The sequence below is a fragment of the Lathamus discolor genome, chromosome 11, assembly GCF_037157495.1.
Source record: "Lathamus discolor isolate bLatDis1 chromosome 11, bLatDis1.hap1, whole genome shotgun sequence".
NCBI classification, from domain to species: domain Eukaryota; kingdom Metazoa; phylum Chordata; class Aves; order Psittaciformes; family Psittacidae; genus Lathamus; species Lathamus discolor.
This window is the reverse complement of record NC_088894.1, coordinates 462,834-482,792: the sequence shown is the minus strand read 5'-3', so window position 1 is coordinate 482,792 and position 19,959 is coordinate 462,834. Positions and strand designations below refer to the sequence as shown.

At 51.4% G+C, this 19,959-nt stretch overlaps 1 protein-coding gene across 1 annotated transcript in view; it reads right to left on the bottom strand.

Annotated features, from left to right (window-relative positions):
- Window positions 1–912: 912 nt before the first annotated feature.
- The window catches only part of CTNNBL1 (catenin beta like 1), a 42,953-nt gene continuing 23,906 nt past the window's right edge, over window positions 913–19,959 (bottom strand). Inside the window, exons 12-16 of the mRNA XM_065691232.1 lie at window positions 12,484–12,581; window positions 11,405–11,485; window positions 5,939–6,076; window positions 5,382–5,454; window positions 913–1,134 (exon numbers count right to left, since the gene is read on the bottom strand). Coding sequence (XP_065547304.1) covers window positions 1,046–1,134; window positions 5,382–5,454; window positions 5,939–6,076; window positions 11,405–11,485; window positions 12,484–12,581 — 479 coding nt within the window. The 3' untranslated portion in view covers window positions 913–1,045. The remainder of the gene's footprint in view (window positions 1,135–5,381; window positions 5,455–5,938; window positions 6,077–11,404; window positions 11,486–12,483; window positions 12,582–19,959) is intronic.

Genomic DNA, 19,959 nt, shown 5'->3' with positions numbered 1-19,959 from the left:
CCGCGGCTGAAGCAGCCTTTAAGCTTCCCTGACAATGCATTTTTCTTGGAGATAAAAAATGAATGCTGCCAGCATGCAAATCTCTCTAAATGAGGCAGGGCCCAGCTTGCCGGAGCCGCCGGGGCTCCTGAAGACACTCATTAACTCGAGCAGAAGAAAGGAGGATGCAGGGAAATATTCGCAGCTCTTGTCCCGGTGAAGCCAGGGCCGGGAGCAGCGGCTGGAGCGCGGGAGGCGATGGGAGGAGCTGTGGGTCTGCCCCACCACACTCCGGCCCTCGGCCCTGCTGCAGCTCCCGCAGCGTGCGGGGAGAGGCTGCCCCAGGGGCTCCCCTCCTCTGCGGGAGCTTAGGGCTGCTCTGACAGTCCAGACCTGAGAGCCCCAACCCTCATTTCCTACAGGACAAGCACAGCCAAGACCTGAGGCTGACCACGAAAGGCTGCCAGTGGAGTCTGGTCAAGTCATGGATGACACACCCTGCCTCCTAGCCCCAGGTATAACCCCACAGACTCACTCCAGCATCCCCTCGGGAGCAGGGACATGGCCTAGGCCATGCAAAAACTCACCTTTGATTACCCTGGGATGTTCAATGGGGCTGGCTTCTGGGTCCCCTCTGCTGCTGAAGAGCCTCTGGACTGGGCACATACCAACACCTGAGTCCCCCCAGTTTATGCCAGTACAGCAGGATGTACATTTGCATTAGTGTATGGGGCTGGAATAACCTGCAAACAGCCTCCTGAGCTACTTGGGCTTCCTCTTATCCACCCCCCCCAACCTCTAACACATCTACTGATCTATTGCTTCACACCATCACTGTGGCTGGACTCGGGTGACAGAGACAAACCTTGAGCTGCCCACCACAAGGTACACGGCTACATCCCCACGCACAGGCTGCTTGTAACAAGCAAGGAATTAAGAAAAACAAACTATCTTTAATGTCTCCCAAATCCCAGTTCGAAGCAGTTTCACAGAAACGTCACTTTGATCGTGCAGTCAGGCCGGAGCGGGCAGCAGAGGCAGAACCAGGTGCCGAGACCTCAAGGCCTCAGAAACTCTCCAGGAGGTCCAGGATCCGCTTCTGCTCACTTTCCCGAAACTCCTGGTTCTTCCCGTCCCCGATGTTCTCCGCATACTCTGCAGGGGACAGAGCAGACAGGCAGAGGCTGAGTGAGACACTGACGAGCGATGGCAGCTCCTCATGCAGAGCCAGAGCAGAGCCTAAACCTGCATCCACTGCCAACACCGAACGGGAACCGATGCAGGGAGCATCGGTGTCTTTTCTCCCATCCCCAGCGTTAAAACTTTGTATAAGAAACACCTCCTGCCCCTCACAAAGCTTTGTGGCAGAGGTGGCAGCACGAACGTCCTGCTCCTGGCACACACCAGCGGCACCATTCTGGCCTCTAACCACCAGAAAGGCCACAGCCCAGCGCTCCTCCCAGCCCCTCCGTTATCCCAGCGGAACTGGGGCTGATTGAATGGACATCACAGCTCCGGCCTCTGGCAGCCCAAGAACTTCCCCCACCGCCCCCCCCCGGTCCCCTTACACTGCATCACCAGGGCAGGGCTGTCAGAGCTGATGAACTTTCCTAACCCCAGGTTAACCGTGGTCTGAGCATCCCAGAGGAGGGGTTTGTGTCAAGTAGAGACCAATCCCATCTACAGGTGCTTCTACCCCATAAGGAAGAAAACACCAGCCTATATCTAAGTACAAAACAAACTCCTTGTCCTCAGCAGAGGACACCAGACCCTGATCACAGTCCTGCTCATCCACACACACAGCCAAACACCACAGAACCAAAGGCTTCCTCCCCAGCTCTCCTTCCTGGCACTCGCTATTTAAAGTCAGCAGCTCATTCCCGTACCAGCTCCCTCCTTCCTGCCACCATAACCTGCATGCTCAAAGCAGGTTTAAAAAGGAAAACTGAAAAGCAGGCTTGGAGCTGAGCAAATCTTAGCAAACCAGAGCAGACGCCTGCTTGGGCAGCGCCTTCCAGCTTCCCACATTCTTCCCCTCTTCCTAAACAAACAGAGGGCTTGCAGTCAGCCTCTGAATGGTAAGTTGCTGTAGAAAGTTTGCTTTTAATATTTATACGTTCAGCACTGCTACATGTTCCTGAGCTCCATCAAAGCCTTTATTATAAGAGCACTGAAAAGAGCGAGGACAGGGAGAGTTGGCTGATGTGCGAGCCTCCTGCGTGTACTCTCCCTCTCCACGTACAAGTGGAGTTCTTTGCCAGGGCCTCTGGGAGAAATCCTTTCAATATTTATAGACCACTACAGTACCTGTAACCAGAGGACGTGGGGAGAGCTGAGGTTTGCTGCGGGTGAACCTGACCCCCTCGCTGTCCTGGAGCAGGGGCACCAGCACAGGGCACTTGTAGCTCCAGCAGTTGCTGATGCTGATTTGAAACCAGATAAACCCCAGCACCAGGCTTAAAACCCCAAAGAAATCTCGCACCGAGGCTGCCTGTATTTACTTTTTAATTTAAAATTCCACCTCTTCAGTGAGACACCAAAAAACCCAACCCAACGAACGCTCCCCCTGCCCACAGTTAACCACAGCCGACACGTGCTGGGGCTGCACAAGGGGAAAGGACCTGAGATTAGTTTCTGCTTCATTAGATAAAATACAATGGTTACAGAATGGTAAAAATCAATAGGGAAATACTGAGGCTGGTAATGGATATTGGAAGCTGTAAAGCCTGCACATACTGGGGGACCACAGGGCAGACTCAGCACAGTGTTCCTGACTTTCCTACCTTTGCTTTTGGATTACCTGTGCTAGCAGGTTTGGGTTGTACCGCTCAGGAAGCATTTCACCTTCCTGGCTCCCTGTTGTGCCTACTACCTGCACTGAAACCACAAGTTTAACTGGGCACCGGGTCTTGGTGCTTCTGGGAAGGGTGCTCTGCACCTCTGACTGCAGCTGCCCCGGAGGAGCAGGTCCCATGGGCTGTATTCAGATCCATACGGAACACAGACACCATTCGCTGTCATGAAGACCAGTCTCCAAAACACCCCCAGCCAAGCACACTTCAGTCATTCTCTTCCACAGGATGAATTAACTGTCCCATTGCAAGTTAACCCCTGATCTTCCCAGGCAAAGGAGCTGCAGGAGGAATGGTCAGGCTGCAGAAACTCATTTAAGGAGCCTTCAGTTGTCCCCTGCCCTCTTCCCCCCCTCCCTTGAAAGCCCTACCACAGGAAAACAGTCTGGCTTCCTCGCTTGCATCATAAGTAATTCTGAGCAACCCCAAGGGATCCATCAGCTGTCAGGTTGCCAGAGAAACATGGAGAATATGTAGGCCATAAAAATCAAACTAAAAACCGAGCAGCTAATTAGTATGCAAAAATAGAAAATAAAAACTGAACAGGAGCAACACACTGAACCAAGAGTAAAAATAAAGCAGCTCTGATCTGCCCCGGGAGCAGCTGGGGGGCCTGGAACAGCTCAGCCAAGGTGTCAGCCTCCTCTCAGCCATTTGGGGTAGAGGGGTACAGTTCCAGCAGTCAGACTTGGGGTGTCCCCACTGCCCCAGCCCTGGACACACCACCAGCTCCACAGCCAAACCCACCGCTGCAACAGGCAACCACATCCCACCATCAGAGTCCTTCAGAGGGGCACCTCCGTGTCTGTGGTGCTGCTTCTGTCAAAGCTGCTGAATCTTACACGGAGCACACCTGGACACTGGTGTGTAACTACTGAAGCACTCCCGTGTCACCAGCTCAGGCTGCAGGTGAGCTCAGCACTGCTCCTGCGCTCAGGAATCTGCTGGGCCCCACGGCTCTATTTCACAAGGACACACCATAAATCTATTTCTAAGGTCACTGACTACTGTGATGGCAAAAGTCTCTAGAGCTGCCAAGCATCAGAGCTGGGGAGAGCTGCAGACAGAGCCCCAAATGCTGCACCCATCATCAGTATTATTAACAAGCCACGTATGGCCTCTTGGGCAGGGAACGCGTCACTGCTGAGTACCAAACCTGCAGAACCCCCAGCCTGTGAGACAAAACGAAACCCCTGAAAAAGCCTCACAATGCAAGTCACTGTCTGTGAAAGGAGGCACCAGATGAAATTTTAATGCAGCTGCCCTCCAATTCAGCTTAGCATGTAAATCAACAAGGCAGAGACATGAGCGTGAGGTGTGTGGGTGCAGCGAGGTGTGCAGACAAACCCCATGGGCACCCATGGCCCTGGTCAAGTGTGGGGACCTGAAAACAGACGTGTGCCATGCTCCGAGTTGGAAATGGACAGTTTGGAAGCAGGAATTGTCAAGCATCATGATCAAAATCAGAAAAGACACCCTATCCAGTCCCCCTGTTCATCAGCAGGCATTAACTCGCACTTGCTGGCAAAGGATAAGAGCCAAAGAGATTGCCTATAGCTGCAGGTAATCTCTCACTGTCAGAAAATCACTCTTAATTTTGTCATACCAGCCATCCTTCTGATCCCCTTGTTTCCTGCATATGGGAAGGGAGAAAATCGACAGGATCTTCAAGAGAAAAGCTGCCTGTACCTGCCAGTGTTGAGAGGGGGCAAGAAGAGGCCCAGGAGAACACCACTGTTACTGCCTAAGAAGGAGACACTGTAACACCACAACCCACAGCCCAGCAGCCCCCAGACACTGCCGGCCTTCCCTCCTCTCCCGGAGGGAAAGAGACTCCTCACCAAAACCAACACAGCCCCTCAGGAACAGACTCAAGCCTCTGCTAAACAAGGAGGCACCTCCTGTGGGCAGCAGATCCCCAGGGAGAGCCTGAGGCCTGCCCTCTCCTCGCCCAGTTCAATCGGCTGCGTCTGCTGCAGACGAGAGCCACAGCTCAAACCAGCATTGCCCTAACTCAACACAGACATTAAAAATAACAAGCAGTACTTTAAAACTGGGATTGCAAATCACAACAGCTACATTTTAAAGCTACAGAGGATACTTTAATGCTATAATCCATATTAATCTGACACTAAGAACAAGACAAATACACCACGGATACTAATATGGTGCAGATGGTGAAGTGCAGGGCCACGTTAATGAAAGATGAGACTCCACTATTCTTCTCTTCAGCATGCATGTACCCTTCCCTTAAATATTGACTCTAGTGTTAATGTCAGCGGCAAGTTCCAGCCAGTGTGCAGCTGATGGCAGCACGAGGTGATGTGCCATTCCATGACAGCAGACAACAGCAAGTGACCTCACTCCAAGGTCTTACCGGCTCTTACCAGGGTGATTCCAGCCCTGCCCACACCTCAGCACACTACTCAGCTGCTGCCTGAAGATGCTCATGAAATCAAGGAGAATTTCATGTGAAGGCTCATCCCACACAGCGGTGACCCAGCTGTGCTGGCAGGGATGAGACACATCCACAGGAGTATCTCAACTCACCCTTTAGGATGTGTCGAACAATTTTAATGGAGCTGCCTCTCATGTTCAGAATCTGATGGACTCTCTGACGAATCTGACAGGGGACAGGAAAGAGAAGCAATCAGTCTCCAGTACAACACAAACCCATGCACAACCCCATCTGTACCACTGTGAGGGAAGAGCAGAAACCCCCAGCACCACAACACCCAACTCAGCCTTTCCTAGTCCGTAGTCCCAGAGCACGTACCCACACGCAGGAAGGTTTGTGGCACACAAACATGACAGTGTCACAAACCCCCTGCAGTCACACCCGTAAAGCTGCAGTATTTTGCACTGACCTTACCCAAATGGTATTGTATGAATTCTGTGACAATCATCAGCCTCTACCCATTAAATGCCCTCCTGACTGCCACAACTTGATGAAGCTGCGTGCACAAGTGAAATACAGAGGAGGTTCCCTCCCAAAAAGGGAATTACAGAGAAGATTATGCACTGAGGCCATATTTGCAAGGATGTAGAGCCTTGTTGTATCATGGATGGAAACACAGATGATCTGCCAACCTTGTCTATAGCTTTACCTGGGGAACACTGGCATTACAGATCTCTGCCATGATGTAACAAATGAGCTGTAGAACAAAGAGACCAGCATCCAGGCAACGGAGATAGAATTCATCTTCCATGTCATCATCTATTATCTCTCCCCGACGCACCATGTCCTGTAAAGCAGCACAAAGGAAAGGTGTGAGGCTCTCTGCCTCCCCAGGCACCTCCCAGCAGGGTGGCAAAATGCTGGAGACAGTTGTGATTTTAAGGAAAGCTTTGTTCCCCAAACACATTCCAGACATTTCTCGCCAAAGCAGCACTGTTAATAACTCATCTCCATCCGCAGACACTTCACCCAGTTGTGACCCAGGTTCTGCCTCTGCTGCTGCTGAAGTGTGTCCAGCTGAAATTAAAATTTTAATTTAAGCACCAATTGCATTTCTCAGCGGAGGATCAGAGGCTGTGACTGTGGAACACACCCGCCTGGCTCTCAGTCCCAAGTCCCCGGGCACGCTGGAGCAAATACCTGCCCTTCCACTGGCCAGCTGAGGGTGCTGTTAAGCAGTGTAGAACATGACTGCAGGCGATTCAAAGACCTATCAGGCTTCCAACTTCGTTATCGACTGATGAAGGAATAAACAGGTCGGAAAGCTCTGCACAAGCACAGCTTCACCATGCTAGGCCTGCTCTTCCAGCTTCAACCACTGGCTCCCACAGGAATGCTGAGGGTTCGTTCCTCCCCTGCTCGTTCAGCGGTCACTGATGAGACTTGCCCAAGCAGAGGCCAAAGACAGAACACACGAGGTCATTCCATCAGCCTGCTTCAGACGGCGTCTCCTTCAAAGCCTGCAGGAGCAGCCTCCCCCTGCCCAGGGCTGTCACCAGCTGACCCTGCTACCCATCCTCACGGACCCAACAGGAGGAATCACTGCCCGCACAGGCGACCTTCTCCATTTGGGGGTTTGGGTTTTGGTTTTGTTCTTAAACAAAGGAAGCAGCTTGTCAGCCCCTGCTGCCTGCCTGCAGCCCGTGTGATTTATTATGCAGCGTCTGGCAGGTGGGCACACTCCAGCAGAGCAATATTTTCTCATTAGAGCCATCACCCGCGAGAGCTCCGTACCCACACGCTCGGCGCTGCTCCTTGGGGGTGCTCCTGCAAACATACACAAGGTCACCAGCACCAGAGCGGATCCAGGCCACCAAATTTCCCTGTTTTGTCAAGCCAAGTCCTCACGTCCAGCTGAAGGTAAAGTCTTACTGGCACAAGAAGGAAAACTAACCCTGGGCACTTCCCACTGGAGAGAGTGCGATGGATGCTCACTGTGCAGGGAGCTGGTGAAGTGACTTGCAAGTACAGCTGCCTCTGGGAGGCAGAGAGGAAGCCCAGGTAATAAAATACTTCTTTCCCCCTAGAAACCTGGCCTGCAGTGAAAGGAGAAGTTTAACAAACAACGCCTGGTTACCAACGCCATAAAGTCAACTGCTTTGGCTCTATTCCACGATGCTTCAGCACCAGATCCTGTGTATTCCAGCATCTGCACAACTGGAATTTACTCCAGGTTCTCAAAACTATGGGCACAGACACGACCTTCCAAGCAAGCTTTTGCCAGTAAAACAAAAATCCAGTTTTATGCAAGGAGCAACCTTCCTCACCCTACACCATGTCGGATTACAGGAGTCTGATCAAATCTGGTCTCTAAAGCTAAACAACAGTGAGGCTGGAGTATTGGCTGAAAGATCAAAAACCCCACTCAAGGAAGAAGGCAAAGCTGGCACTGCTGAACTACAGCTCACCCTCCTCTGCACACAAGCTTGCTGGCCACTCCTCTCAGCAGTGCCAATTCCTGAACAGAAAAACCTCCACAGACAGGATTTGACCCTCCAGAGCAGGAAACAAAGCCCGTGTCTGTTCTGTATTCCCATCCCAGCGTGGCGATCACTGGAGCTGGATCCAGGCAACTGCTGTCTTGATTACAGCGGGAAGACGACAGCTCTAACAGCCCCTCTCGACGGAGAGGCGAGATTATTTTGTACCAGTAAATGAGGCAGATATGAATTAGAAGACAAGCATGGCTCTAAGGTGCCTTTTCACAGCCTTTTTTTTAAAGCCACACACACCCTGTAAATGCTCATCTGCCTCCAGCCCAGTACCAGTCACCTTTCCACTTTGTCTCCCTTGCAAAGCTGTCAAGGCTCTAACCCCCAAACGAGTGCTCGGATGCCATTTCTAATCTGCCAACAATATGTACTGAGATGCCCCTTGCTGATGGGAGAAGACAGCAATAAGATGGGCTTCTGTGAAGCTAAAATGAGCCTCTCACACTAATGAGGCAGGACTGACAGGCCTCAGGGTGTCAAGTAGAGACTCAAAACCTAAAGACACAATGGATCCGCCAATGAGATAACAAGAGATCACGTTTGCTCCACAGAGTCATTGGAGTGGGACCCAAAAGATTCTCCTCATCTTCCTCCTTCCTTATCCTTCACCTTCCCCAGCACCCACAGCAAGGGTGGGTGCTGATCAAGAAGAAAGGACACCTCAGCGGGTTGGATAGTGAGGCCAACACAGGTGAGCAGAGAGGAGAAGGCTGCAAACACCAAGTACAAAACTATTCCAACTTATCTCTTACACCAAGTGGAGCTTCTCTGCCCTCACTCCTCTGGGTGTGCACTACGAGGAAGGGCAGTGGTGCAGCCGTGCTCAGAAGGTGCTCTCACACCTGCATGCAGCTCCAGGCAGCTCCGTCCTCCTAAACCAACCCAAACCCTCTTAAACAAACAAACTCCCGTTTCTGCTATCCCAGTGTGTGGACACTGCTCTCCTGCTAGGAGTTCCACCTCTCCCTTTCAAGGGTGGAATGACTTAACTGTAGCGCAATTAGCATGTAATTTGTAAGTCATTACAGCGCAAAGTGTCTGGTGAGAATATTTTATCGAACAAACCTGCTGAGCACAATTTTCTGTGGAACTGTAAAACCATGAAACCATCTCCTGTCTTTTCCTGTCACCGTCAGAGATCACTGAGGCTATCGCTGCTGCCTGCAATTATCCCTCCTTCTAAAGGGAGCTGAAAGCACAGGATTTCCCACTGCTTCCTACGGAAAGAACTGAAGAATTTGAGAGGTGGAGGAGGTATCTCCCGGGTTTTGTTAACTAAAAACTCTAAGAAAAGCTCTAAGACAGGCGCCGGGTGTCAAACACACACAGGGACTTTGCTCCCGGGTTTCACATGGGTAATGGGTAATTATGACCTCTGATCACTGGAGAATAGATTCCACGGCAGCAAACAAGTGGGTACCACTGAGAAGGGCCCCCATCCCATTCCACTGGCTACATCAAGGATGCAGTTTCATTACGGGTTCCTCCTCAGAAACCCTGGCTTCAGTGATTCTTCCCCTTCCACCCTCAGCTGTCCCCACACCTTCCCTGCCGCAGGCTGAAGAGCTGGGGTATAATCCACAGCACTGAAATAAGCCACACAAAGACAGAAGGAGGAGAACTGCAGGAGCTTCTTACACCAGCTGCACGACCAGAGATGGAACAACAGCTGTGATACACTCGGTCCTGCCTTGTGTAATCAGCTTTCACTTCCTGTAATGCCGGACTTACACCAGGATACTCTGCCCTCAGGCCGGGATCTCATTCTCGCCAGTGCAGCTGAACCTGTAAAATCTCATGAGGTATCATTTTCTTAGGGGCAGAGAGAAGGACGACCAGAATTTGGGGGTCCTGTGTCCTCTACTGCAAGCAGAAGGTCAAAATCCCCCCAGATGCCACAGCAGTTTCTAAAGGACCCAGTGTTCATCCCATCCACTTCAATGATTCATGTGCCACAACAAGAAACATTAAAGTGCTCCATAAATCCTGTCACAGCCAGGCAATGCTGTGATTCAAAGGATAGAATGATGGCTTTTGACTACTTCTGCATGGGGAAAATGTTCGAGCCACTTCAGATCTCAAGAGACCACGTTCCACTGTCCATTTGAGTACACTACAAAACAAAGCAAATGGCAATCCCAAGAGTTTTCCAAGCCAGAAACAAACCTCAGCATTGTCTGTCATACCCATTGTGCCCAATACATTGCAGATATGTTTCTGCCAAATCCTATTCTTAGCTCTAAGTGAAGAACTCCAGCCATTCCAGCCCACAGAGCCCAGCAGTGGGGCCAAAGCACAGTGGTCTTCTGGATACAGGAGGAAAACCAGAGGTTCTTTAGTTTCTCTTCTCCTGTGCATCAGTAGACATGAATGGGTTCATATTACTAACTGAAGAGCTTCTACACAAGCTCCTTCACACTCAAATTCCCTTCACCCCTGCTTTGTGCTGGCTGTTTGCTACAGGACTCAACAGTTGCAGAGTGCTCCAGGGTCTTTTTGGATACAGGGCACATGCACTGGCTCAGCCTGTTGCATTGAGGGGCTCCTGTACTGTACTGTAGCTGCCATTACACCACAGGACTTTAGCCATGAAAACCCATTCCAGTTTTTGAATTAGAACCCACACACCAACACTGAAATGGAAAGAACAACTCATTTCTTGCTCTGTTCCGAGGAGATGAACAGAGCACAGAGGGACAGTAGGGAAGGGTAAATGCCGTTTTCCTTCAGATCACTGTTCATGTGTGAAGCTGCAGCTGTGCGTATGGAGCCGGAATGCTGGCAGCAGGCTCACCTCCATCCACCACTCACCCTCTGCCTCTCTGAGCAGCAGCAGCGCTGCTCTGATGCCCTTGCAGTGTTCCTGGTGCCGGTGCAGCGGCCTGGCCGTGGGCACCAAGCTGCGTGTCAGAGCCTGCCAGGGCTGCAGCCAGTGGCACACCAAGCGCACCGTGACGCTGCTGCAGCCGTTACTCTCTGTCAGTGCTAATCAATCTCACACCCTCTTCAGTGCTGATACAGATAATCTTGTGGGAAGCTGGCCAAGCTCGCTAACAGCTCCGCAAGCTGCTTCCTGACTCCAGCAGCTCACTCGCTCTCACGAGTCTGTTCAGCTTCGGTTCCAAGAAAGTGCTGTGTGGTACCAAGGCTCGTGTCATTCAAATGGCTCACTGCTGGTGTGCAGGGAGCACAGGGAGCTCACCAGCCTCTGTCTCCAGCCTCCTCTGACTAATCAAAATAGACGCTTCCTCGCAGCTGATCGGAACTCTAAAGACCAGGGTAGGAGGCCTCGCACATGAGCATGTAATTGTCTCTCTGCATTTCACTTACTCTCCATCTGCCAGACCAAGGAAGATCACAGCCAAGTAAAAATGAAAGCAAATTGCAGCACAGACTTAGGCCCTCCTGGTAAAATTCACTCTAAAAGGCCAAGAGTATTTGCTGTAGAGAAGCTCTCAGCCTGTTTTACGTGAGGTTAACTGGAAGCTGGAGAGCAGGGCAACAACAATAAGGAGCTAACAGCACAGGTATGAGGGCACAACTCGGAAGAGTGACCCCAGCTGAGCCACAAGTTCTGTGCAGAGGCGTTAGACATGAGCTAGCAAAACTTCAGCAATACATACATGTTTCTCTCCATCAATCTTCTTATCAGCTGCCTGCATTGCATCCAGGTACTTAAAATACAGTTCCATCAGCCTATCAACCTGCAAGGGCAGAAGAGAGAGACCTAAGCAAGAAAAAAGAACAATGCAATCATCTTTAATCCTTCATGCCATTCTGTCTTCCTTCCAGCTGCAGTCTCCACAGAGGAACAGGTGACTGTCACTCACAGGAAGGAACACGTTCTGGAAGGATGTGGTCGGGTGAGCACAGAGTCTGCAGGCAGCTCAACCCAATCCCCTATCACAGTATGCACTCATCAGCTCCAGCTAAAAGGCAGCGAAGACACAGGGCCCCAGCTCACTCCCCTGTGCTGTGGCTCTCCCAGTTCTCCCCAGTTTCTCTGGTGGATATACCAGGCAAGTTACAGCTTTGCTGCTCTCCTCTGAACTGGAACTGGAAGTAGTCTGCAAGCGGCAGAACAGGTTATGAAGAACACCCTTACAACACACTAAGTGAGGAGTACTAAGAAACCAGTATTTCCCAAGTGGTGGAATTCACAAACCCTTTGGGATTACTGGTTTGCAAAAGCTGCTGTTTCTGTCTCACAGCTCTTCGATCTATCCACTACCATGGAAGTATTTTGGAATGAATTTCCCAGAGTAAACACCACTGAAGGGACACATTCTAAGAGAAGAATGAGGAATGCTGCATGTGTACTACAGCAACCCCTCAACTCCCTGCCAAAGAGCTTCTCTAGAAACACCAGCACCTTCCCCACTGCCCTGGTTTCAGAGCTGCTGCGATGTGAAACCATGGAATGTGTTACACCATCAGCCTGCAGCAGACACAGCCTGGGACTGAGCATCACTACTGCTGTGTGCAAGAGGAAACAAAAGCCCCTGGGACGTGGGAGGCCAAGCGCTAATGGCATTTCCAGTCCTCCAACTTCTGGATAACACCATAAATGAGAGTGTGAGTCCCTGCAGCAGGTACCACGAGGCTTTTCAGTAGCTCACTGAACACAAAGAGGCATCCTGCTGGTACCGAGTATCCTCCCAACACGGCAGCCCCAGCCTGCAGACACACACCGAGCACTCACCTTCTCACTGTCATTCTCTGTGAATTTATTCAGTAACCGTGTCCTCTGCTGCCCTCTCAGGTTTCGCAGAAGGGAGGCCAGGATGGAGCAGACATGTTCTGGAGATAGATACAAAATGAAAATTGCATGCTGAGATCAGGAACGGGGGCTTATTTTCTCTGTAACATGGCATTAAATTTCCTACTTGCACCCCTGCTTGCAGCTGCTGACAAGCAGAACCCTGGTCTTGTCCCATCACTGGCACAAGGAGGCAGAGCAGGAGCAGCGGGAGCAGGAGGTCTGTCAGGAGCCCAGGCAGCTCCTCACCCTGCACAGCCCAGGCAGAGATGTCTCCTCTGGTTCTGTGCACTTACTCCTGCCACACTGATCACAGCCCTGCTCATCCTCAGTGACCTGAAAAAGCAGCTCCCATAAAGCCCAGGTTCTGCCCCACTCAGCTCCGCAGACTGCAGGGTTTTAGACCTTATGCTGTAGATACCTCAACAGATTCGCAACTGCAGCTTCTCCAAGATGTCCTCGTGGATTCTTGCTGGTTAAGACTCATGAAAAATAACGACCATAAACATTTCCTCACCCACGGTGATGGCGAGGGAAGGGCCTTGAGATTGGTTGCATTCAGAGAGGAAAACGCAATGTGCAGAGGAAAGGGATCATCGTCTTCCTGCCGCTGAGCCACGCTAACACACATTTCCGTGGTGCTGCCTGGAGCCAGGAGCAGCCGTGATCAATGGCACCACGTACAAAGGACAAGCAGCGCAGACACATCTGCAGGGAGCCTCCACAGGCAGGTGAAGCTGCACAGGCTGCCTGGCCCTGTCCTTGTCCTTATCCCCTCTCCTATGAATGCATTTTCTGCGCTGTGGCACGGAGCACACAGGCACCCCGTTCCATTAGCCACGAACAAATGGGGCTTCCTTCCAGAAACAGATTTCTGCCTGAGGTGGTGGCGATTTTTCATGCACCAAAGAGATGGGGAGGAGTGGGTGGAGAACAGGTTTATGGGTCTCAGAGCCATGGCTGCTCCTGCCTGGGCAGGGAATAGGGATGAAGGGCGATGGCTCCAGGTCTGCCCATGGCACAGGAGTGACCACACCACAGAACCACCACCAAATACAGGCTCTACATTAAAAACACTGTAAAAGCCTCCAATGTCCTTGTAAGATCCTGTTTGCTTCAGGTAAATAAAGATACAGCAAAATGGAGACTTCTTATTTTAAATCTGCTCCAGCAGCTGCTGCTTTAGGAGGCAGCCGGCGCTCTGCATCTCACACTATGTCCCCCCCCCAACCTTCTTTTTTTGGAAGTGTTTAGAAGTGTTGACACAGTATTTTAGCAGTCGTGTTCTCACCAATGATGTATCTTCATTGCCTTTTTTCAATATTCATTGGAATATTTCCACACTATGTTTCACCAGGAAATGCATTTTTGCTTTGCCACCATTCTTGCTTTGGTGCGCACATGCAGGTATTTATCCATGTTTTCAGTTAAACCTTTCCAACTACTGAGAAGCCCGAAGCAGCTGACACAGGCTTTTTAAGGAGGTTATTCTTTCAATACATCACTCCAGAACCCCAGGAGAGGTTCAGCTGCCTGGTCAGGACGCTCAACAGTATTTTGCAGACATATTTCTAAACTATATAAACCTTTTTATCAGCTTCCTGAAAGACACGCACTGCTGTGCTCCATCCTGCCCCCAAATCCCAGTTATGCTCTACTGCAGCTCCTGGCCAACAAACCCCAACAACCACAAGTCCATCACCACAGCACTCGCTCAGGGTCGGGTCCCCTTTGGAGCAGGGTTAGCAGCTGCTGCTGCTCCTTGTCCCTGAAAGCAAACCCTGTGGCTGCCCAGCCCTGATCTCCGCTGGCAGACAGGCCACAAGCTGGGGCGCTGCCTCGGGGTCCCTGCCCGCGCTGGTCACTGCGGGAGCCCCTCATGATCCTGCCACCCTCAGCATCCACAGCCCCTGCGGAGGAAGCAGCAAGGCCAGAGGCAGGCGCTGCCGCCAGCCCCTCTCCTAGAAGGGCCGGATCCGAGCGCTCTGAAAGCCACCAGCACGGAGCTGCCCGACAGCAGCCGGCAGCCAGGCTGCGGCAGGAGCCGCCTCCGCGGGACCACCTCCGCCTCCCGGCTGCGCGGCGGGGTCAGGGGCGCCCCTCACCCGCACACAGGGCGGCTCCTGCGCCGCGGCTGCCTCAGCCCTGGGGCCGCTGCTCCCCTGCGCCAGCCGCAGCCCGGCCGCCCCGTCCTGCCCGGGCCAGGCTCACCCCCTCCCGGGAGCTCTTCCCTCTCCAGACGGGCACAGAGGCTCCAGGATGCAGCCGCGGTTAAACCACCCTAATGAGATCAATCTTGACTTCGGCGGAGGCAGGCTGGAATGCAGATTAATCTGTTCCGTGGCTGGCACTGGCAGCTGCAGCAGCAGGAGGTCCTGTCACATCAAGCCACAACATTGCCCTCCTCTGCCTTTATTATAACCCCCCCCCTTAAGTTTTTACATTTCATTCTATCAGACACCTGCCTCCCAGCCCACTTCCCTGCAGCGCTGGTGCAGAAGAGGCCAGCATGCTCCTGGGCATGGGGGACAGGATGGCGATACCCTGGTGAGCCCAGCGGAATTCGCTTCAGAGCCTTCTCTCATTTAAAGAGGTCTCCAGATAAATTCAAAGCAGGAAAATACGAGGGGAAACAGAGAAAACAGCTCTCTCAGAAACTTCTCCCCTTCCTAAACACAAAACCCTGTAGTTCATGTCTCTGCTGGGAAATACGGATGGAGCCCCAGCACATCAAAGACCAGAGCCAGGAAGGAGGATGCTCACACCAAGGCCACGCTGCCCAGCCTTCCAGGACACAGTGTGCATCCATCCCAGCCCGAATCCACAGCAGGAGAGGAATACCAAGAGGTAACTTCAGGAGTTTCTCCTTGTCGTGGTGCAAGCCCAGCCCGCAGCTCAGCACCACGCAACCATTCACTCACTAAACCATCGGTGTGCTACCAGCATTGTTCTCAGACTGAAGCCAACACACAGTGCTGCACCAGCTACTAGGAAGGAGAAAAATAACTGTCAGAGCTGAAAGCAGGACACTCCTCCAGGCTGTTTTGGGATGCATGTGAGGTGCATTCCGACAGAGGGTTTGCAGTGCAGCCTTGTAAAGCTGCAGCAGACTGACTGCTCTTCGCCTGTGTTGGTGGAACCAGTCATGCTACTGCAGTGGTGCAGCATCTAACAAGGTTACCTGTTTCCACATGCATTAATAACTGCATTCTAACAGAGTCACCCTCTCCAGTATCACAGTATTTTGCCAAGCTAAATCTTAACACACTGACAATAGTAAAACAGTGATGTTACTGATGGGTAACGCAGGACCTGGAAAGGCCAGAAGAGCTCCATGCACAATGCCCCTGTGAGCTGAACCCCACCATCACGCTGAACATAGAACAGAATTCTTTCTGTTGACTGGGAAAGTTTATTTTTGTGGTGCTCCTGTAGGCAGGGAGCACTAATTGAGATAAATCTAACTCTGCCCTCAGCATCATGGCTCACTCCCATCAGATTCCTGTCGCGTTCTGGAGGCTTGACGGTAAAATAACAAATTGGCATAATAAAGCTCTGTTTAAACAGGCTGATGCCTTCCCCAGGTATCCACTTCAGCAGAGCACCGAATGACAACATTTTCCTGTGGCTGCCGGAGAGGCCAGTTCAGAGATAACTCTTCATCAGGCCATTTTCTGTGCCTGCCTTCTCACTTGTCCATGCCTGGGGAGCTGGTTCTGCAGCAGGTTCATTCCAGGGGCTTTGCTGCCTGTCAGCATCTGCTACACAGGAGCAGGAGCACATTTACTAAGAAATGGGGTTTCTGCTGTTGCTTTTTACACAGGTGTACAGCTGAGTATCTCCTTGTTGTGAGAGGGAGAAGGGACAAGAAATCACAGCGATAGGAATTCTCATTTGGAAATTGGCTGAACTAATTCTCAGGTTATCAAATTAAGCATTCCTAAGTAAACCTGACATCTAAGTCAAGAGAAGGCACTTAAATGAAGAGGAATTGGACAAACAGCCTTTTATACCTCATTAGGCTCTCCGAGTGGGCAAAACTAGGCTGGAAATAACCACCCTGAGGAAGCACAGGAGAACCTCCAGCACATGGAGCAGGTCACAACTGCTGCACTACAGATGCCACTTCAGAGGGAATTTGGTTTTCTTCATCTTTAGCTGAGAGTTTCAGGTTCCAGCTCCAAGAGCTGCTGCAGCCCCATGGACATGGAGACAAGCTGACTCTCAGCTCTGCAGCAGCAGTCTTTGGCACAGACACACAGCATCCCCTGCGTTCAGAGGTCACAACAGAACCATCGTTTCAAACCTCACCCTGTATTTACACCAGGAACCACCCAGAGTCCGGCTCCTGTTCACTCCCTGCTGTCACACACCAGGCACTTGATCTCTGCTCTTCCAGCTCAGCTCAGCAAGGCCACTGGCTCCCCACAGGGTCCCCATCAGGACACCTGCACAGGGTAGATCTCACCATGTCACGTGTCTGATGCAGCCCCCAGGCTCACACTGGCCAAGAGCACATCTTCTCCACAGTTTGGCCTCTACCTTTCTACCGATGCTCACTACAGGTAGCTCTGTTACACAACTGTGTGCTACTGGCCACACAGCCCAGCCACAAGAAGCGGCTTCAGCCACAGTGTGCTGCACCATACCTCATGCATAGTGCTCAGCCTCTGGCTTGACACCCCCGGGTCACAACCTGAGGGAACACAAGCCTTCACCAGGAGGGCTGCCAGGAGCAGGCAGTCACAGAAACCAACACCGAGCATCAGGTGGAATGAGACATTTCTGCAGTAATACCTGTGGCTATTTCTCCACCTCCACCTGCTCCACACAGCACTGAGGGGACTCTACGACCCCCAACACCATTCCACAGCCCCGCAGTGCCGCCGTGCCCAGGCCACACTGCTCACCACAGCGATGGGCTGGCTCCCTCCGGGGCTGGGACCTGGGGCACTCGCAGGTATTTGGACCCCACAGACCTGAGAAAATTCTAAACCATTCCTGCCATCAACTAAAAATATTTCTGTTTAGAGCTGTTCAGTGCCCCAGGAAAAGGGAAATTGCTTCAAATGAGATTTTTCTCCCAAACCCAACCCCCTCAGACGTAGATCATCATCTGTACAAAGTCAGGCAAAATTCAGGCGCAGATAACACGTACGCAGCCAGACACCACGAGCCTGAGCTCAGGCTCAGATCATCCATAAAGATAGTTAAGAATTTTTCCCTCTCTTGTTTCCTAATTACACAGTGTATATAAAGCATAAATATGTGCAGTTTGGGTTTAAAATTGTTCCCAGGCTCCCTAGAGGAAAATAATTTTTAAACAGTGACAGTGTTTAAAATGGAGCTAACCAGCACTGACACCTTTACAGGAGCTTTTAAAGCGAGAAAAATGCATTACAGAGGAGATATTTTTATCAAATTTAATTTGGATTATAAATTTCTTTAATAAATAAAGCTCACCAAGCCACAGGGAGAGAGGTTTTTTCCGCCAGGGTATTTATTATTTTGCCACATGCAGAACACCGCCCTCAAGACAATAAAATAAACAGTATTTTATAGACTGACTCTTGTGTTAACAGCAACACTACCATAAAGACAGACAAGGGGAGTATTTTCCTACCACCACCAGGCACACAGGAAAGATTCTGTGCTCTAAGGACTGAGCACTGGATGAGAAGAGTGTCCCTGCAGTGAAGTACAGCAAAAGCATCCCTGAGCCCTGGCAGTGAGGTACCAGTGACGCGGCTGCTGCTGCAGGTGAGGAACACCCAGACTGGCAGTGGGGGGACAGTCACAGTTACAGACACCTCCGGCAGGGCCACCCTGTCCCTCACCCAGCGCTGAATCTCTCAGCATGGCTGTCCTCTAAGCAGGCGTAGCTTGCCTCCAGGGTCACCAGCCCGTTAAGGACCCCACAGTTGCAGTGTGACCGGATCTGTGACCCACTGGCCTTACAACAGATCTGTTCACAGCACAGCTCCTTAGAACTGCTCTTAACAAATACTGAGGCCTCTGCTACAAAGCTCTCCTGGTTAACCCTGTAAAGGAATCTCTCCTCCACTGGACATGCACAGGAACGCTCTCTCAGCGGAGGAGAATCATGCTAATTGGTTTTTCAGGTGTATTTGTTAAAGACTGGGAACACAGGATGAAGTTTTCACAGTGCAGAATGACAAGACTGACCACTGCATCCTTTCTGATAAATAAACAAAAAGCAGAGCTGCAGAAGAAAGCTCATTCCTAGAATAACGCAGCACAGAGGCCGTTGACTCAGCCACACCAGCCCCACACCATTCTGCACCATTCCTGACCAGTCAGTGGCTCCAGGAGCTGACAGCACTGCCCCCAGCACAGGGAATTGCTGGGCAACACTTAGCAAAGTAAAACCACACTGTGCTGCTGGACACGTGTCGGGACAACGGCTGCAACGGGCTCTGGGGACCTGCGAAACGTCTCAATTAACTCCCTCTTCAGAAATTCAGGGACTCACCTGCCCAGCGATGCAAGACAAAGAAAATTGGACTTACTGCCCCAGCCTTTTAGGGAGAGTTTATTTTAATAAAGCCAATTTCTGGCCTCATCTTGATGTCCTCCATTTCTTCTGAATACTAAGGAGATGGAGGCACGGCACGGGCTGGATGCACGGATCACGCTGGTCTCCCACAGGGCAGATTTGCCTCTTCTCCTCTCACAGACTCGGGCAGGATCAGGCCTGTCAGAGCTTTCCAGGCTGCTGCCTGATCCTCACAGGAGCCAAGGCTGCGCTCAGATGTCATCTGCAGTCTCAAGACTAAGCAGATGAGAGAGAGTTTAACCCGCCTTCCCAAACTGGAAATTTAAGTCAATGACACGAGCCACAGGCCCAGATCTCTGCTCAGAGCCTCACATTCTAGCTCAAACTTTCTCACAGCAGAATTAAGCAACCTCCTTTTCATGCGGCAAATGAAGATTTCAAAACACCCCCTAAATCCACCATCTGAGCACAACTGGGTATTTTAATACCCAAACCCACGATTTTATTACATAGCCTAGATAAACCAAACCAATCTCTGCCATTTTACCACATACATCCCAGAGGACACAGCAGATTCTGTCCCCACCATTATGTGTCTACGACAAGGCACATGGTCAAGGCAGAGGAGACACCAGAACCACCTCTGCAGCTGCCACAGCCTCACCATGCTGCTGTCTTCGGTAGTGGCATTACCAGCTCTTAGCCATGGTGCTCTGAACAAACAGCACCAGCTCACCATGGGCAGAGTTTTCCAGAAAACAGCTACTGGCTGGATTTGTGCCTCCTTTTCCTCACCAGCCTGTCCTCGGGGAGAGCACAACAAGCAGATGCTCTGCAGCGAGGTCCACAAGAGGGGACACCTCCTACCTCTGCTTTGGGGAACACTGGTTCTACCCAAGCTG